Source organism: Dromaius novaehollandiae, chromosome 1 (genome assembly GCF_036370855.1).
Source record: "Dromaius novaehollandiae isolate bDroNov1 chromosome 1, bDroNov1.hap1, whole genome shotgun sequence".
NCBI lineage: Eukaryota > Metazoa > Chordata > Aves > Casuariiformes > Dromaiidae > Dromaius > Dromaius novaehollandiae.
The window spans coordinates 4117091-4137212 of NC_088098.1; the positions used below are offsets into that span (position 1 = coordinate 4117091).

The following is a 20122-nucleotide window of genomic DNA, read 5'->3' on the forward strand; positions in this document are numbered from 1 at the left end:
GGGGTGCCACCCTGCGGGGCGGTTGGGGGGGAGGTTGCGTTGCACCCCGGGGTGCGACCCTGTGGGGGGGGGAGGCTGCATTGCACCCCTGCACCTCACTTCCCGGTGCAAGCCCTCTTTGCAAGGTGGGGGGCGAGTCTGCGCACACCCCGCCGTTGCTCCCAGCACACTCTCACTGCAGAGACCCGGCGTGGTGTTCGGTCCCAGCGCCCCAATTGCATCCTCACGTACCTCGGGTGCTTTCTGCACCCCTGACCCCGTGAGCAGAGGCGCAGTCCCTCCCAAAGCGGCGTTCTGTGCAGTTCTGGGGCGTTAGCTACCACCCAGCGGCAATGAAACACAGGTTTCCCAGCACGGGGCAATTCAGACATTTCATCCAAAACTCAGGTGTGAAAACACTCTGTGTGTGTGTGTGCAATTCGTCATTCCAAAACGTTGTCCGTGAATAACCAAAATGTTGTTTTCAGGAAGTCAAACCCCAAACTGGGCAAAATTTGGGCAATGCTACGTTTTCTCCTGACGCTTTTCGCCGGTGCCGTGCGCTCCTTAGAGATGGTAGCATAAAGCCGGGACCGATTCCCGCGGCCTCCTTCGGATGAGGAGGACATGACGTTGACTGTGGAGTCGGTGATAAAGGCAGTTACCTTTCTGCAATCGGCAATTAAGCACCTAATTAAGTAATTGCCGGTGAAGTCGCAGCCTGCCTTTCGTGCAACTTGGAGAAAAAAAAATCCTGCCTAAAACGAAGGCGAAAGAGAAGAAAGCAAAACGTTGCGTTTCTCGCCGGCTTTTCGTCGCTCCTTCCATCCCCGAGCGGCCGGCCGGCAGCGCGGTGCCGAGGGCCGCCGGTCCCGAGGGCTCGCCGTGCTCAGCGCCCTCAGGAAGCCGCTAACGGTGCTGAATGCGGGCCGGCGTCGGCGGTCCCCGGCTCTGCCGCGCGCAGGCCGGTCCTGCTGCCGCGCAGGGCTGGCCGTGTGCTCACACACGTGCGTTCGCTTAGCATGGCGGGAGCAGGGCCCTGCGTGTTCGGCCGCCTCTTCCGCCAGCCCGAGATGCCACCGTGGCGTGGGTTTTCTTTCTTTTTGGTGTAGGACCTTTAACCCCGCTGTGATGATTTAATTTCTCCTGCTGCAAAACACCCTCCGCTTTCACCGAGCAACGTAAGCCCGTCAGCGCGAGAGGGGTGTTAAATGATATCGATGCCTCGGCGTTGGCTCCTCTCGGCTCAGAGGAGCAGATGTTGGCCGTGACTTTGCTTCCTGTCGCTCACCGGGACTTTGCCCCCTTCACCTCCGATAAGGCGCTCTGTGATAGTCCCTGCCGGGAGGTGTTATCAGAAGCCTTTGCAAGGTCCCCGATAAACGCCACCCGCCCCACGGCCTTCGTTAAACTCTTATAACAGCTTAAGGAAGTGCCATTTCCCCTCCTGTGCGTTTATCCAGCCGGGGCGTCCCCCGGCCCGTCCTCGCCCCCCTCGTCCGTGCCCGCAGCGCAATGAAACGCTCCTGCCGCTGCGGACCGTGCCGTGGTGACTTCTGGACGCTGGGGTGGCGATCAGCCCCACTGTCGATCCCGCGGGCATGCCCTGGGTGGGACGCTGGCCCCCTTCCCGCTGCGCGCCTGCGGCCGGAGGCCCCCCAGCACGGGACCTCCGCGCTTCTGCACCGCCGGAGGCAACGGCGCGGCGAGAGCAGTGCTGCGGACTTTGCGACTTGCCCTTGCAGCTTCCGCCTCCCCCTCGCTGCTTTTGCTGCGTTTCGCGCCTCGCTCCCGCATTCGGGCCCCCCGACGGCACCAGAGGAGCGTTTGCCTCCCGGCTCCCCGTGCCCAGGCGTCACGTGGCTCTCGTGAAGGGCTGTCAACCCCGGGCGCTGATGCCGAGAGCTGCCGCGAGCCAGGCAGGCCGAGTCACGGCTGCGAGGGAAGAGTGCCCGGCGAGGTGCAGCCTTGTGGGCGACGCGGGAGGTGGCACTTCTCCCTGCCGTTCCCAATGAAAGCGTGCATGGGTGGTAGGAGTCTTTTGTGGTAGAGACATGGAGCAAAGCATGTCCATGTGGTCTTCCGTTGGCCTTCTGCGAGGCCAGCCTGCGGTGTTAAACATGGCTGCTGGTTGCGTTCCTCTTTGCCTTTCCAAAGTCTTTCAGAAAATGTATCAGAACTGGCATTCCCATCCCTGCCTTTACTGTCTCCCACCTGTTTGACATCGTGGCCTTGTCAAACCTGGGAAGGACCCAAGCCACCAGCAATCGCAATGACTCTGGTGCTAACTCCTCCTGCAAGTATGCAAGACAAGGGCCAGACTTCTGGACTTGCTCCTGATGCCACCTGGTTTTCCAGTCTTTTGATCAGCCCCCTCATTTTACCGGGGTGGACAGTAGACCCTGCAGAACTGCTCTTCCTTACAGGCCATTTGGTCTCCACGTGGGAGTGGGACATGGGGTTGGCGACTCAGCGGCCTTTCCCGTGCTTCTTGTAGCACCGTTATCCGGTCGACTCATGAGCCACCTCCTCCTTTTCATCCTCAAAAATTCATCCATGCAGACAACAGCCGCCTCAGTACCTAAATACGGGCATCGCTGTCCTTGAAACATGGACATGGCCAAGCAGGTGGCATCTTCGGCTGAGAGCAGTCATAGCCTGCTTCTGCAGCGCTTCCACCGCCTACAAGCCTGGCATGACTCTGCATGGGCAGCGCGTGAAACACGAGCTACAGCCAATTCGCCTCGGCGTAACTAGGTTGAACTTCAACCGTTCACCAACCCTTAACGGAAACAGCTGCCAGAGGGAAGACTCACAGTGAGCTCCTTAGCAAACCGGCAGAGGCCGAGGTGTGCAGGCAGTGCTCTCCTCTCCTTCATCCCGTCTCTCCTTCACCCTTCCAGACTGGGACTTCATTTCCCAAAGCCACGTCCCACCACCTCACTCAACCTGAGCCCCACACGGTGCTCCTGGTTGTTCCCGTTGACCCCGTCGTGTGGGAACCGCCATTATGGAGCATTTTGGCTGCACGATGAACCGTTATTGCGATTTCACGTCTCTCTTCTCAGATGCCGCCGCACCAGAAAGTCGATATCCCCCTCACCTCCCATGCAGGCCTGAAGCTTTGGGCCGGGAGCGCTCCGGCGCCCTGGGGGAGCTCTATGGGAAAGCCACGCCGCTTCTGCAACGTGGATGCCACCAGCGCGACGCTGCCATCATCATCATGTAGCGTGTTCCACCCCCGTGCATTGCCTGGTAACACTATCAACACCAGAGGCTTCTGGTGGTCACTAATCGCACTTCATCATGCCTCTCTCTGTCTGGGAGAGCGGCACTGACAAAAGCTTGCCGCGTACATCTGGGCTTTATTTCCAAATGCCGCTGCCGGTTGCTTTGTGAGCAGAAGCTCTCGGTGTGGGAAGGAAGCTCTGACCTGGAATATTTTTAATATTGTCCCACTGAAGAAATCCACCTAGGTTTTTTTTTCATCGAGCACAGCCCACACACTACGTATTTCCCCGCACTGCGAGTCTTTCCAAGTCTTGAGCCTATAAATACGGCAGGAGCCTCACCTTCTGCCAGGCTCCGTGCACGGCCCTCCCTCTTTGTCTCGGAGCCGGGCGCGGAATCGCTCCAGCCGGATCTGCAGCTACCCGATAGGCGCTCCCCAGGGATGCACCTTAGATACTAACTTCCCGCATCACCATGGCAAGCGGTGGGCGCAGCCGAGGCGTGCGAGCGAGCGTGCTCCAGCGGCTGGCATTCGCTGAAACATCTGCCTCGCCGGCATTGTGCTTGTTTATGGAATCGTGCACGGCTTCCAGCGAGTCATCTGAGAATATAAATTGAGTTCCTCCGAGCTGGAACCACCTGCTTCAGATAATTTTCTGGCAAGTAGTCTCCTGACTTACTCTCCATCCAGGATTTTTTTTTCTCCCGCGGCTGCCAACCCCATCCGGTAGCTGCAGGTTTTTGTTAGTGCTGAGTGGGAGTTTATCTGGACCCGTGGGGGAAATGCCGTCCTGCTGCCAGGACCCAACAGAAGGCAAATGCGCTCTTTAATTCTTCTTAGACCTCAGAACAGGCCTGGCGTGATGCAGAGGGGCCGGGGCTCACGTGGAGGAGTTGCTGATTAAAGCACATATCCCGTAGATAAGGACGTGTCGGGGGGGTCTCTCCTCTCCTCTGGCACTGATGTGCTGCACAGCCTTGGGTTAGACCCCTCGTTGGCTTTGGGTGCTCCTGTTTTTGAGGAGCCTGATGCTTTCTGAGGCCATCTCCAGGCGCGAGGGACCAAGGCAGGTCCCGGGGAAAGCACGCCGTTGCAAGGAGCTTGTTTTGCCCCCTGGAAAGCAAAGCTCAGCCTTTCCCTTCCCCTCCGTCAGGGCGCCAGCACAGCCCTCCAGGACCGTCCTTGGCTCTGCTCCTTCGTGGAGGGGCAGCTGCATCTAGCACTACCTGCGCTGCTGGAGATGGGCAGCCACGAAAGCACCTCGTTTTGGGGTGAGATCCAGCTCCAGGCTCAGGTACACATTGATGTCTCCTGTGAGCGTCCGTGCGGTGGGTGGCGGCAATACGGGCTCCTCCTACGGTATCCGTTTGATCCCTGCTGGCCATGGTAGGATCTTAAACACACCCGAATGGTCGACTGCTAAAGTGGAGCTGAACCTCACCCTGGTATCACTCCTGCTGGGCACGCGAAGTGGTTGAAATGTGGTTTATACCTTGAATTCCTCCTTCAGGAAATGGGCACGACGTCAGCCCAGGGCTGCAGGGCTGCAGATCAAGCGCCCTGGAAGAAGCCACGTGTATTCGATGTGACTCCTTATTTCGATATGAATTGCTGCCAGGCACAGGCATTTTTTCCCTTTGCACTGGGAAAGCAAAGCCTGGGTTTTCAGCAGTTTTTAAGCACCAAAGCAAGAGTTAGGCAGTTTGCTCTCCTTGAGGGGCTGAAGCTAAGCATGTTGCCATAACAATCTTCCAGCAGAGTGATGTGGAGAAACATGAATATCTCCTTCACATCCAGCTGCCAGTCCAGTTGGGTCAGGACAAAGCAAAGTTTACTAAGCGGAGCCCGTAATTAGTAACTCCCCTAAGCTCCTGGAAAGCACCTCATTTCCATGCAGCCGGAAAGCCTGTGGATGCTGTTTGACAGGGACAGCCGGCGGCGATGCCAGGACGCGATATTCCTCTGGTGCGGTGGGATCCCCCAAGCTGCCGGCATGCCATGGAGGTGGAAGGAGGCAGCAGGGCAGCTCCCGCGGGATTGGTGCCCGGCACTGACCCAGCACTCCTGGGAAGAGCTTGTCTGGAGCTTTGCACCTCCCTGCTCATCCACCACCGGTGGCCAGGGAGTTGATAGCAATGTGAGGGCAGCTTTGCTCCACCTGACGTCCTCTTTGGCTGTCTCCAGTGGGATGAATTAGCTCTACCAGGCACTGAAAGAGCCTTTTCTCAGGGAGAAAAGCCAGTGGGTACAGGGGGGACAAGCTGGGGATGCTGCACCACCCTGGGGCAGGTGACCAGCATGTGCAAGCAGTGGTCTGCTTTAACCCGGCTGAAAGGGGACGGGGAGCCTGATGGCTCCTGCAGCATCACCCCAGCTCGTCGCGGAGGCACGTCTGCACCTACGAAGCGTTTCCCGCGCAGACCTACAGCAAAGGCCACCTCCCGGCTGGCACCGAGCGCGGACAGCTTTAGCGCACGGAGGCAGCACTCAGGATAGCGTGTAATGTGTGAAAACAGCAAAGCAAAATCCAGCAAACGGCCCCGGCTACTGCGGCGGCGGCGGAGACGGATGCTTTGATTTCTAGAAATGCAATTAACACCCTCCCTGACGAACCCCTGCGGAAATCATCGAGTGAAATCTCCGCGCCGGAGAGTGAAACAGTGGGAAGGAGACGCTGTTCCTGAATGAAAGGCATTTCTCTGGGCCCCCTTCGCCACTTGTTCGTGGTGGCATCAACTTCAGTAACGCCTGCAGAGTTCATGGAGTCGCTGCAGAACAAAATCCAACTTTTGTTTTTATCTGGTTTATTTGAATTAGGCCAACATGTAGAGCCAAACCTTGCTTTTGTTATTATTATTGTTGCTGTTATTATTATTAAAAAAATTGGGATCTTTTTTCTGGTTGGGTTAGTCAGAGAGGCTCTGCAGATGCTTGTGGCAGCTTCGGATGGAGAGGCGTGGACGTGGGGACGGCGGACCGAGGCAGAGGGAAAGCAGAGGGGTTTGCTGGCAGTTCTGGTTTACGGCAGCTTAAACTGCCATGAAATATCAGCATCACATTCAGCTTATGAAACTCAACCGATAAAGCCAGCAACAGAGCAGGGAATTGAACCAAGGTCTTCCCAGTTTGAGACAAAACCCTTAGGCACTGCAATGGCTCTTACTCGTGCAAGAACATACCGCCAAAGGTGATAATCTTGATGGCGCACCATGACCACGGATCAGCGTGGTCCTACTGAGGTTCGTGGTACGGCGTTGCATTGCAACCCGAGCGTCCGACCCAAGGAGACGACTCACCTGACTGGACCCAGCAGGATTTGCTTCAAAGGGCTGCTCGTTGCAGAGCAACAGTCAGGACACAAAGTCTGAATTGCCTTGCTGAGTAAGTCGACTATTATTAGAAGCAAAGCTAATGTTTTAGAGGTGGTCTCCTTGAATATGCAACCATGTTCCAGTGAGTGATATACCAAGGAGGCAGAGTTCAGGATAGAAAATTGCTTTTAAGTTCAGTCATTTGAATATCAGAGATAGTTTTGCTTCTAAAACTTCTTGAGTGTAGCAAGAATCACCCTCGCCCACCCACACTCACTAAATATTTAGTCATTTTTAACAAGTTAAACAAAGCCCTTTGATTGGATTTATGCTAATGGCTCTTCTGTAGGCATTTCTGATTCATTTACATTTCATTTTAAAATTGCCTGTGTACATTGCTGATTCTCACTAACACCATTAGCAGATAAAAGGAACAAGTAACAGGTCACAGACGCCACAAGATGGCAATAGTTGAAGAGCAATTTGCTTCAGGAAGAAGAGATCTGCCTTCTCCAGCAAACCTGTGCTGTCTTTCAGAGGGCACCACACTGTGTGTGCATTAACCTTAGCACTTACATAGCATTCTTCGTCGGACGAGTGCAAAGCAATTTCTGTGTGTGGGGGTTCATTCTTCCTCTCACAGATGGGGATGGAGAAGAACAGAGAAGATGTGAGAGTTAGCCAGGGTTGCCCGGTGGAGGCATAGCGTGGCGTCCTGCCTCCCGGTTTTGTGGCTTCTTCGGCAAAGCCTGCTGCCCAGCCAGTGAGAAACGTGGGCAGCTTTTACCTTAACGCACACGGGACCTCCCCACCCTGCAGATTACTGCTGGTGCAAGGTACTATCAGAGTCCTGCATATGTGCATAAATGTTGGGTTTTCCTGGAGAACCGCTGGCTCAATCTCCTGGGCAGGAGGCCGTAGACACATTGCCTCAACTTCTCCTGTGCTGGCTGCAGACAGCTGACACAGGGAGTCAGGAGACAGCGTCCAAACCTCTGCAGAGCCTCCAGACCCAACATGGAGCTCCACCACCTTCGTATTTGCACAGCGAGCCCAGAAGCACAAGTCACTGTATTAACCGGGTAATCAAAGGAGCAAAGGACTGCAGGTGCATTTTGCAATGGAGAAGAGTGTCTGTCTGACCCTGTGGTAGAGCTAAAACCCTGGTCAGTGTGGGCCACTACCAGATTACTGTTAAAACAATGTTAGATCATGCGTGATCTACAAATTGCAATGATGGGACAGTCTGTGTCCCTGATCTTGGCTGTACTAGTGAAGCTGACAGCCTCTCTGCTTGCCAAAATAGATGTGCCCATGGAGGTGAAGCACTGCAATGTGAAGCTCAGAGTTGGCCTTGAGTGGTGAGAGGTGGGTCCCTCCTGAAGTGGGATGGGGGGGTGTGCCCGGGAATCCCTTAGCTGTAAAGTCTTCCAGATCTCATTCATTCATGTTGTTTCCTCTCTAAGGAGCTGCAGTCACACCCAGGGCTGGGCCTGATCCAGGAGGTGAATATGCCAGCGGGTGCTGTGAACGGGACACAACGCACATCACACTTTGGTATCCCCGGGAAGCGCTCCTGAGCTCCTCCAGCACGGTGGCGGCCAAAGCTTGACAAAGCTGAGATTTCTGTAACATCCTCCTCAAAATGAAATTCCTCCCTATCTAGAGCCATCATGTTTCTTGTGTCTGACTTGTTTGATTTTCAGACTAGCGTGAAGAGAAATGCAATGGTTTGACTCAGAGGAGGAAGGACATAAACCCTGGCCATAAACCCTGGACTTTCCACCTGAATAGAATGAGCAGAGTTATCAGCAGCTCTCCCAAAGCGTTCCCACCTATAATGGATTTTCGTCTGGAGCCAAAGTCCACCTGTTTTCAGGAAGGTGAGTGCTGGCTTGCATGGAAAACCCCAGCGCCCAAAGAAAAGGTGTCTCCAGGGATGGGGGGGCAGTGTGGTGACCCACTCGCACTCTCTCCCTGTGGCACACCGCGGCGTGTCTCTGTCCCAGTGACCCACGGCCGGCTGAGCCACGGCTTCTTGCAGGTCCCCTGGAAAGGGCAGCACCTCCTGCTCATCTGAAAGACAGAGCTATCAGTCCCCAGGGGAAAGAAAGGTCTTTTCACTCTGCTCCCTGCTCCTCCTCTGCACTGGCAGGTCTCTCACAGCGAGCGGGAGAGGTCGTAACAGAGAAGGTAACAAAGAGAAAAAGGGAGAAGCGAGATGGCAGGAAGCAGGCGTGATGAAGGAGAAAGTCCTCATTGCCTGGCCCCTGCCGGTGGCCGGATTGAGACCCCGGGGGATAAAACGCTGCTGGGGTGGGCTCGGGGAGCCTGCGTTTGGTCTCCGTGGCTATGGGTGCCACCACGAGATGTGGCCGAGCCAAGAGTCTTGCAGCTCTAACTGCTAGAGGAGCCTGCTTCCCTGAGGGGCTTCGGAGGCACTAAATGAAATATCTGGGGTGATCGATCACACTCAATAAAGGGCGATGAAGGAACTGCGCCGCAGCTCATTACTGTAATAAATGTTAAATGCAAAATCTATGTCAATGCACTAGGGTTTGGCACGCTTTACGGTCTCCAGGTTACGAAGTCAGGAAGGTGGTGCCCTCACAGACAGAGGAGTCAGGAAATGAAAAAGTTCTTGCAGCAACGCTGACTTGCCCAAACTCCCTCTCCCTGTCCGACAACGTGCCTGCTCATCGTACCGTTACCACCTAGCAGCTACTGGCTCTGGAGACTGGTCGTGGCAGATGCAGGAGCACCGCCACCACGGTGAGGACAGGAAAGGTGGCTTCATCAAATAAATACTGAGGCCGTGGAAACCAGCATCTTCTTTAATGCCAGGATGAGCTGAAGCGTGGTCCCACGCTGCCCAGGAGTCTGTAGGGGGTCATCTAAATTTTAGGAAGGCAACTGCTGTTTCTAATTCAGTAGCACACCCCATCCCCTGGAAGGAGAAAGCTGCTCCCAAATCTAGCCTCAAATCACAAAGGGCCATGGGCAAATTCTGCTCACAAGCATCAAGTGGGTAAAAATTATTTTCCCATTGCTCTGGGCCTCTCTGAATTTTGGACTATGCATTTAGGCCTCTGGAGCTGGGGGGAGGGTGATAGCCATCATTTTAAACACATCGTGCAAAGGCAAATGTGGGCTGAAGACTGTACTTTGTTCCTTATGGAGGGGGAGGGGGGACAGATTAAAAATGAGCTTTCAAAGTGTTCTGCTGAATGGAAGAAAACAGGCTCCAAAGTACCTGCTGGAAAACAGCTGGGAGAAACCTTTGATGGACAAAATATGGATACTAGGACCATCTAGCCCCCATGGGCAGAAAGCAAGCCTGGCTCGCGCCAGGTCTGGAAGGTGTTTGTTGATAAAACTGCGCTGCCCTCTGATCTCCCGACAGTCTTGGCCCCAAAACGGCAGGGGGGATTTCAGGTGAAGAAAGAGATCTAACACCTCGCAGGGCTAGCTGACACTGCCAGCATCCCACACGGCAACGTGTATTGCAGAGATTGGGTCTGATTTCTCTCCAAAAACAGGCAAGTTCATATGTGAATCATATGCTGGCACCTCAGCTTCCAGCCCTGCTTTTCTCCTCAGAAACAGAGCCAGGAGACAGCACGCGGCTGCAGATTTCATCTCTTAAGAAAGAAGGGATAAAGCTTCTGCTGGGGTCATGGCCATCCTCTTACGGAGGAAGGTACGGAAGAGCTGTAAGGTCACACCCAGCATGGGGGCCTTGACTGCCGGGGCAATGAGGAAGATGAAGATGGACCCAAGTGACTCAAGCAGGAGAAGGAGCCACAGTGGCCTCAGCCCGCTCCTGAGCAGCCTGCGGGTGGGAAGGGGATGCACTTTCTTGGAAATGTGGAAGGAGAAGGAGGTCCAGTGCCCCACAGCCTGGGCCTAAAAGGTGGGAGTTTGCATTAACATCTTGGATAAAATCCCAAGGGAAGAGCTGGGAGACCAGTAGGCTGACTGGGACACTGCTGGAGGAGACAGACCAATTTAGCAAGAGTAAATAGGTGACTCCCAACGTAACGCAGGCTGCAGTCTCCCTCTGCCCTCTCTGCCAGGTCCCCTCAGCCAGGCGCGTCGTCATGGGGCTGCTGGGGCCTGGGGTGCTCGCTGCCCTGACGGCAAGGTGCTCCTTCCCCAGGGACCTGCCACCACGTCCTGTAAAGCCACCGGTGGCTGCTCAGGGCTCACACGCTCCAGGGCTGCCCTCCACGTGCCACCGGTGTGGTCTTCAGACATGCAGATCTTGCATAGATCATGCGTAGGTCTTCAAAAAAAAAGATAGAGCCCCAACAGCCCCCTTTCTGCCTAGCGCTGGTAGGTGGTGTGTAATGAGACCAGGTGTATGACCCGGCAGCCTGCTCCCTTCTGGTTCTCACCCACTTCTCTCCCCGCTTTCCTTTCATTTATATAGTAAGACGCTCTTGCAGATGCCGTAAATCTGTGGCTTTTCCCCAAGGATGCACATGTCTATTTTGGTATAGGCCGCTTCTTTGGGGACTGACGAAGCCTGGAGCTGCCTTCTCCTCCGTTCTGCTCTACTTGGCAGAAGCGATCGCTCTGTGGGCCAGGCACTGCTGAGGCCCCGGCACAGGCGCCCGGCGCAGCCCCGGTGCTGTTTCCTGCGAGAGGTGGACTGCGTGAACAGCTTGTGGAGGCTCCATGGTTAGAGGTTATTCCAAACCACCTGTCAGGAAAGGTGTCTGCTCAGCTGATCCTGAACCGAGGATGCTTCCAGTCCGATGTGCTTGATGAGGGTTTTTGCTTTGCCGCCTCCACCACTGCTGCCCGTGTATCATCCAGCAGTGCCTGCTCTGGCCAACTTTGGAGGAACGAGATGTTCGAAACGTGTTTTGGGATCTGTATCTTGTGATTGACTTCACGGCGAGTTAGAGAAAGCCAAATGGGTTAGAAGGTAAAAGAGAGGAGCTGTTTAACCAGACATTACTCCTAATTCCCATGTCGCTGATGTGAATGCCTGGAAGTCCCGGTAGGGAAGTTCAGGAGTCCCTGGATACCCTCTAGCAGGCCCAGTGCCCCCACAAAACCTCCAGGTGTTTCTCTGAAGTGCCCGCATTTCCTCCTGGCACACCTCAACGCCTCCTGAGCATTGTGCAAGCCACGTACCCGGCAAGTCGCTGCGCGTCCTCGCGGGAGCCTCCAGGAGCGACTCTGTCTCACCGATTCCACCAGTGCCACGCTTCAGATTTCATTTTCTTCCCAGCGATAACGCTTCACTTTGATGTCTCTATGCTGGGTCGTCACTGCCTCTGTCATCTCTAATCTTGCAGCAGCTTTGATGCAGCCCTCGCAGCCTCCCGTCAGCAGCTCCGGGAACGCGGTGGCTTCGTGGTGCAAGGGGCCGACTCAACCCCGGCCTCGCACCCCCGTCAGGAAGGAAAGTCGGGTGCTGGGGGGCAGATCTTGCTACCCCCCTCCCCGGGGACCGGGGAAGTCTCAGCAGGTCTCATCGGCCAAAAATCGTGTCCAGTACGGAGGCCCTGAGTCTTCATTGCTTTGTGGCAGAAGGAAGGAAAATGCTGCAGCGGGTAGAGCCGGAGTCTAAACACGTGCAATAAATCAGGAAGACGGAAATGAGAGCGGAGCTGAGGTACATCCAGATAAGAACGGAGCGGTTTACACACATCCCCTGTTCAGCTATGAAAGGAGACATGAGATATAGCCAGTGAATCCTGAAATCTCTTGGGATTAAATGATTACATTAATCTTTGCTTTCTCTAAGCTCTGGTAACGGCAATAGCCACATGCTGGTTCCAGGCCAGATTCTTCCTTGCTAACTTCATGGTGAGCTGTCAAGGAGTTTGCATGTGACCAAAATGCCCAGATATATGAAAAGCTCAGCTGCTCTCCTCCAACTCATTTTAGCCAGAAGTCTCCAAGGCAGCACCGGGCACCTGCGGGCCGCTGACCCTGGGGCCTGGCCGGGCACCAGGGACAGGCTGCAGATGCCACTGGTGGCCCTGGACATCTCCCATCCCATGGGGAGAAACTGCAGCAGTGGCGGAGAGGAGCCGGTGGGGCTCCGGGGATGGAGGGGAGCGTGCAGTGTCGGGCAGGGCAGCTGCTCAGGGGATGAATCCACCTGTTTCTCCGTAAAAAGAGCAGCAGCCTGCTGATGGCAGGGGAAAGAGTTGGATGGGGCTGGGAGGGCCAAGTGTGGCTCCCCCAGGCAGGAGCAGGGATGTGCAGCAGGGACCCACAGCTGTGTTTTGCTCTGCCTCACATTTTGGCCGGAGGTAAGTGCAGGAAGGTGCTGCCGACCCATGACGACCGGACAGGGGACAGCAGGCAGTCTACCAGCTCCCCATAGGTGCTGATAAAGGCTTTCCTTTATTATTTTAGCCTCCCTGGATTTTCCTCCCCCTTTTAGCTGATCCTGTCACTTTTTCAGAGCAGCCGCGTCCTCCCCTGTCCCATGCCCTGTGGTGCCCGTTTGCTTTCGGAGGTGACTGCAGCAGCGTGAACACATTAAAGCAAAGTTACGACCGGATGAGCCACCAGGGAGGGCAAAATGACCATCAGTGAAGCATTAATCACCTCTCCAGAGAGCATTATGGAAGATTATGAACCAGTTTGGCAAGTAATGGGCCCCGTGTGAAGCTAGCAGCATGTTACCTGCCAAACCAGTTTGTAATCTGTGATAATGCTCCCTCCAGAGGGTCTCGTATGGCAGTGGGGAGCCAGGGCAGCTGCTTTCTCCACTTGGCCTGACGTTTCAAACCACAGTCCTCACTTGCCCCTTGCAGTCGCTCTCGATGGATGGATTTGCTCTCGGAGTGAGCTGATCGTATTACTGCTATTTTGCAGTTATCTTCCTTGCTCTGCTTCATGCCCCGTGGCTGCGATGAGGATCGCATCCAGCTCGGGGTCTCCCAGGCAAACATGGCAGAGCTTTTAGCCAGCCGTGGTGGTTGGGCCAGGGTGCTGCTCCAGAGGGAGGCCCTGCGGAGTGAGAGCTGGCCCCGGCCATGGGGCCGAGGGCCCGGCCGTGCCACGGGACCGTTTGCTCAGAGATCTGGTGCTGCTGCTCCTAAGCCAGCTTTTCCCTTCTGCAGAAGACCTCCAGGTCCTGCAGAAGACCTCTGGGTCTTCAACCATGGGTTCTCTGGACCCTGTGGTCTAGGGACCGCAGCGGGGGACCCTCCTGCCCACTTGGGACAACTATGGGGCAAGAGTCCCTAAAAGACAGTTATTTAAGAGGTTGGATGAACATCGAATGACCAAACTAATTCCCTGGGTGCCTGCTTCAGCCCCAGGGAGGTGAGATGAGTGAAGGGGAGAGAAGGGCTTTAGACCATCGCGGGTCCGTAAGTCTGACCGATAAACCCAGGTGCATCGCCTCGTACTACCGTTTGTCAACACTTACAAGACAAAATTAGCATCTTTGTTTCTAATCAGCTACCTCGCTCATCCTGATTCCTCTGTACCTCTAAGGATCTGGGAAAGGAAACACAAGAAACACAAGGGGTTTGTCTCCCACATTTCCAAATTCTCCAAATATTAACTAATTTTCGTCCCCGCTTGCAGTTGTGCAGAACAACATAGCACGTGGCAGGGGGAGGGAGCCAATGGCATTATTTCCTTTTTTTAAAGCCCAGAATCAATGTTTACACAACGGAGCTAAATTATTTATACGCATAATGTTATAGGTTTCACATCAGTGCTTTTTATTAGCATTCGGCGGATGAGAAATCATACCTGACCTACTTGTAAAAACGAACCCACAGTCTCTCCGCACCAACAGCCGATGCTGCGGCGGGTGAAAGGGTGACGGCTCTCCGGGCAGCGGGCAAGCTATCGGAGGGGAGAAATCCTCCCTCGGCATTTTCTCCTCCACGGCAACTTCAGATTTGGGGGAGATCGCGTGCAATGGGGTTATTTTTACAGGGACTCTCGTGAAACCCTGCTACACCAGTCTCGTTCGTAGGAGGCTGGCTGGGAATCGGCCCGAAGCCCGACACGTTCCTGGCGGGTTTGTCTTTGCCACTGCCGGCACCCATGTGCGGGTGGACGCGGCAGGGCCGCTGATCCCCGAGCTGCTCCCGTGTGTTTCTCCTGAACGACTCAGCCAGCCATCTCTAACCCAACATGTCACAGGCACTTCAGATGGCTTTCTTCTTGTCTTGCAATTAATGCATTTTTTATAAAGCCTGGGCTCCAGTTTCCTTTCATGTTACTAGGAGGATATCCTTTTCCTGTAAAGCTTCAGAAGGATTTTTTTCACCCAATGTATTAATCTCTAGCGGCCTGTAAATAGGACGGAGAAAGGCATTATCTCAACGGCACGGCATCGAAGCTGAAGCTTCGCCGGAGCCCGTGCAGCGATTCTGGCTGCTTTGCTAGTCTGCACAGCTCTTTCAACAGGTGAATCAGCAGCTCTACAAGAATACTTACTGCATACCCTTCGCTTTGCAGCACGGATGGGATTTACTGCAGGATGCCGTGATGTGTCTGCAATCCCGTCCTAAAGAACGGCAATCCACCTCACATTACAAGTAACGGCCTAGTAACCTCCCCCATGGTGGAAAAAGTCAAGCAAAATAAAAGCACGTTGGGACGACTTGCAGTGCAGAGCAGGTTAGTGAAAGTAATTGCTGTTTCGTTAAGGGTGGATTTGTTCCATCCACCCAGATGATCGTTAGTTGTACGAATGACAAATTGCATCCAGATCTGAAGCCAGTTTTTAGCCACGTGGAGAGGCAGAGGCAAACTCCGCTATTCACTCGCTTTTTAAATACTCCACGGTTAACAGTGCCGTAGCTGGCTCATGCTATACACACGGATGCAAGGATGCGTGCCCGGCTTCAGTGGCTCAGCACAACCACTGGTGTGTAAATGAAGCCATCACTAGACTTTTTACCGGCAACTGCTCCCTGGTTGCTCCTGACCTACAACAGAAAAGGTGTGCCGAGTCACTCCTCCACTCCACCAGCTCCTTGTAATTGATTGGAGATTACCAAGGAACATGTTTCTGCAGGAAATATTTTCTAAGGCTAAACAACATTTGATGAGGGTGTGATGATAAATTACCAAGTGTATGTTTTTGCAGCTCTTCCAAGCGATGAGTATTGTTTTGTCCTTCCTATGTGTTGTTTCCATAGAAGCAGAGCTTAACCTTTTAAGTGAAGATTATAAAGGCACCTAATTCAATTAAAATTAGACTTCAGGCATATCAGCGCTTAATACTCAAGAGTTATTATGAGATTTGATATAGCCGTTGTTCTGATTGGCAGGCAGAGGAGTTTCCATCGGAGACAGTTAGAAAAATCGTATTCTGCTAGTAACTTTTCAGTTTTTCCAGACATCTCCTTACACAGTCCTTTAAGTGGTAGGTAATTCCTCTGAAATACAGGAATCTAGCACAAAACACAGAAAACACACATTCAATTAAAGTTATTTATTGTAGGTTTTCTTTTCCGAACTGACAAAGAGGGTTTCCCAGAGATCGATAACACAACACAATGTTATACACCATTTCACAACTAGTCCCTTGTCGCTTTATTAAGAACATAGTAATTTAAAAATATCTAAATATTTACATATTAATAAAACATATATACAGAAGATTGAGACATTTTTACCTAAATATGGAATGATTTTTTTTTCTTTTCCGCTAATAAACCCTATAAAAAGATTTCTGAAGAAAGTCTGAACAGTAGTCACAGTAAGTAAACACAAACGCAAAATCTGGAAAATTTACAAAACGGCGATCCCGCTGCTGAAGTGTTACGCTAGGGAGAGGAGGGCCGGCCGCGCGGGGCCACCCGCGAGCCCCGGCACTGGCAATGCCACACCGTGAAGGAGGGAAAGGCTCTTTTAAGGTTCGCAGTGCACATTCAACGTATCCCGCGGTTTCCGAGGCCGTCGGCCCCGCCGGGGAAGCGCGGAAAGCCCGAGCTTTCGAAGGCGCTGCAGGGACGCGCCGCCCCCATGGGCTTCAGCGTGATCTGTGGGCATTCGGCAGCTTCTGAGAAACAGGCTTTAGGGTTGGTAAAAAAGAGAAATCTTTAAATAGTTGGGGGGGAGGGTAAAAGCCCACTCCGTAATAGCACTTCAGTTGACAGGCTCAAAGGCCAAATAGCTTCAAGGAGAAGAAACCCGATGGGCCCAAACTATACAAAGGAAAATGAAACACAATGGTAAAGGCTACGGCAATCTCTCAAGTTCCAGGAAACACACTCAAACTGTCTGGTGATTAATCTATGTTGCAGGTAAGACCTTCTAGACTTTTTTTCCTACGTTTTTAAAGTGAATTTAGTGCTGTCGAAAGGTGCAGAAGTGATAGCTTGCGCGGAGGGCCACGCCGGATTTCGCCTTAGCCCTGACCCGAAAGGACCAACCCTTTCAACGCCTGCGAGGGTAGTGCAATTTCTTGATCAATCTACTCATCTTTAACTGCTGAGACAGCAATCGAGTGCCAGTCAAAAGGCGACTTTTTTTTTTTTTTTTAATTGCAGAATATCGTCCCCGAGGGCAGTGGTTGACAAATCACAGTGTGCGAGACCCTCTTCCTGGAAATCAGCAAACTAATACATTTTCAGATTGAGGTGGCAGGGAAAGCTGGAGAAAAAAGCAGGCAGAAAACCATCTCCTCGCGCCGCCTGCACTACAAAGCTCCTCGGGAGCCGTCCCACCAGCACCAGGCAGGGGAACTGCAACGCGTCCAAGCAACAGCTTCTACCTACGTACGGTACATGAGGGATTCGACTCCGCTGGCACGAACCCCGCTCGGTTGCTTTATCGCTAAACCCAGCGGGGACCTCCGAATTACGGCTGCGTACAGTCATTTGTACCATCCTTCTTTAAACAGCGAAGCAGCCGGAAAAGGAGACGTTGCAGAACCACAAGTGCAAAGCGGTTCCCCTAGGGGAAGGTCATCGAGCCCCCGGGCTCGCGCCGGAGGAAGATGCCGTCCGGTTGCCCGGCCGGGAGGAGCCACCCCGCTTTTTTCCTTTGCCTCTGCAGAGCTTTGGGTGAAACGCTGCTGGCGAGCACACGATCACATGGGAAAAGTACGGTCGGGAAGGAAAAACCAAGGCAGGAGAACGTCTTCAGTTAGAGTGGATCCCACACTAATTAAATTATGCATTGGATACGGAGGAAAATCATCTTTAATTAAGATGAAAAACAGCGAAACGATCTGGCGGTTTTGTTATTTCGGATGACACGGGAAATGGAGGAAACAACACAAATTTGAAGGGAGAACAGTACGGACATCCACATCTTGCAGTACGCTGAAATTCTCGCGCAGGTCTTGCAGCATCATTATTCGAATGGGAGGATGTTTCTATCTGCTAAAAACACTGACGCAGAATGTAAAATTCAAGCAGAAAAATCTGGGTTCGTGTCTACCAGACTGTCTGTTGTCGTGTCAAAAAGGTTACCTGAAGGAAGAAAGAGTTCGAAAAAATTAGGTTGATATTTTTTTTTTTAAATTCGTTCAGTCATTTGTAAAAAAACATGATGGAAATTATATATTTGAGTTTCTAATTTTAATTTGTGATGGGGTTGAACTGCTGGTGTGTATGCCGATAGCAATTGCTGAATTCCACTTAGAGCTCAACTGGCTAAAGAAAGCAAATTAAATAGAAAGATTTTTTAAAATACATAATCTGTGAGCAAAGGTTTTCACAGAGAGTATAGTACACACCACTTCAGATGTAAAGTGCTGCGTTAGAATATGGCACAAACCGCACTGCAATGCTCACCGCTTTGAAGTTATGGTTCTGAAGAAGTAAAAAAAGCACTGCATGAATTTTAAACCTAGAGTACGTACTTTGGGATGTTCTTTGGAAAAGGCTGAAAAAACCCCACAGCAGTCTAAATGCATATGGTAGAAAAAAAAAACGCAGGTATACTGTATGATTATATGCCACCTTTTTTAAACCACTTTAAGAATGTATTTTTTCTAAACAGAACAATGAAAGATGGACAGAAGAATTACAACTATAGCACTAAGAACACAGGGCAAATAGGAGACAGACATCAATCAGTGTAAGAAGCAAATACAACCCAATGAAAAGGGAAGACTCATACAATCATGCACTGAAAGGATAAAGATTTATATTACAATAAAGGATTTATATTTAAGGTTTCGAAGAGAGGGGGTTTTTTTTGAAGTTTCGTTTTCTTGATATTGTATTTCAAGAGAAAAGGAAAAAACCTGTATAGAATTGGATCGTCGCTGTTTTCTTATCATTGGTTTCTTTACCAAGAGATTGTTCTCATCTTTTCACAAAGCTGTATCACCCCTGGACCTGAGGATTGGGATGTTGCTTTTTCTGCTCCTTTTAGGGATATCGAAATTCTTTCTCATTCTGAAGTTAACCCTAGTGTGGAGAAACTGTGTGAACCCTTCAGCACAGATTCGGTCCAAAGCACAGGTATACAGAGGGCTCTGTCATGGTCCTGGGCTGCCTGTACCATTCAAATGTAATTTTAAAGATGAGGATTCATGAAAAGGGTTTTGCAGCTGTCTTGAATTTGTTTCCACATGCAGAATTTAGGGATTATGTTGTTTTTTTTTTTTTTTTTAACTAAATCCAGATGCTGTTATAAACTGTGGGTTAAACTAAGAAGAGCCTTTTTGCAATACCAACTTATACAAAAAGATTCAAGAGGCTGGCACATCTTCATTCTGCTGAAGACTGATCTGACACCTTTCAGGTTCTTAGATCACCAAGAAACTAATCAGTCTTCCCAGGTGCTCCACAGCAATTAGCGTGCGAGCTGTCAGATCTTTCTCAGCTCAGGTCTGGACATAGACTTCAGCTGAAGCAACAGACTGCTTTAGTACGTGCAAACGCTGGTACTAGGGAAAATCTGAGCTTTGTTCATGTTAGAGACGATTCTTCTAGCATTTTCTTGGGATTTAATCTGTTAATGCACCAAAGTTTCCAGTACGTTTAACTACCACCATTCTTCCAATTTAAACACCCTTCAATCAACAGCTTTCAAAGCAAAGGCACACTTAGCATTTAGGGTGATTCTAAAATGATAGCATGATTTGTGCTCTGAACTGCTAAAATATAATTGGGCAAAAATGTCTTCCTTCATTTTATGAGGATGTATTAGTGACTAGTGATCTTTTACAGGAGCTTGAAGTTCCAAGGAGGGCTTTGAAAACGGAAGTTCCCTGCTCTCCCCAAAGTCCAGGACTTTGTTAATGCTGGACAAGGAGGCAGCAGATTCAACCTACAACATATCTGAATTAAGAGCACAGTCCTGCTGGCACCAATGGAGAGACATCTCCGAACACTGACTGAGCTGATCTGGACTTCTTTCTGGGGAAGCATCCCTTTTGCCACCAACTATGAAGAGAGCTGAGAGCAACCACGCTTTAACTGAGGTGTCTTGCCTTAGGTGTCAGCCATAAGCTGTAGCCTGAAAAGGTGTAGGTTGGAGAATTTCAGCATCAATATTCCACATGTATCCAGATCTTGCTCAAAACATTGCCAGGGGCATGGGCAGGGTTGACTGAGCAGAAATGGTAGATTAAAGGCATCTGAGTTTTCCTTTTTTTTTTTTTTTCCTCCCCTCACTAACACCATTGATTCCATTC

The 20122-nt window shown here is 51.8% G+C and overlaps 1 protein-coding gene and 1 long non-coding RNA gene across 7 annotated transcripts in view; one reads left to right on the forward strand and one right to left on the reverse strand.

Annotated features, from left to right (window-relative positions):
* The first annotated feature begins 76 nt into the window (after positions 1–76).
* Positions 77–18651, forward strand: LOC112994800 (uncharacterized). 4 transcript variants are annotated; one of them, XR_010387197.1, is made up of 4 exons: positions 77–8405; positions 9104–12151; positions 14977–15138; positions 17019–18651. It is a non-coding gene; the product is annotated as an uncharacterized LOC112994800 (long non-coding RNA). The 4 variants fall into 4 exon arrangements; XR_003262027.2 differs by having other exon boundaries at positions 77–7890; positions 7989–8405; positions 9104–15138; XR_010387195.1 differs by having other exon boundaries at positions 9104–15138.
* BEND7 (BEN domain containing 7) overlaps positions 15944–20122 on the reverse strand; it is a 48016-nt gene continuing 43837 nt past the window's right edge. For 2 of the 3 annotated variants that reach the window (XM_026119362.2, XM_026119360.2), the window contains one exon: positions 15944–17945. In XM_026119362.2, coding sequence (XP_025975147.1) covers positions 17884–17945 — 62 coding nt within the window. In that variant the 3' untranslated portion in view covers positions 15944–17883. The remainder of the gene's footprint in view (positions 17946–20122) is intronic. The other variant, XM_026119361.2, reaches the window with a different exon arrangement.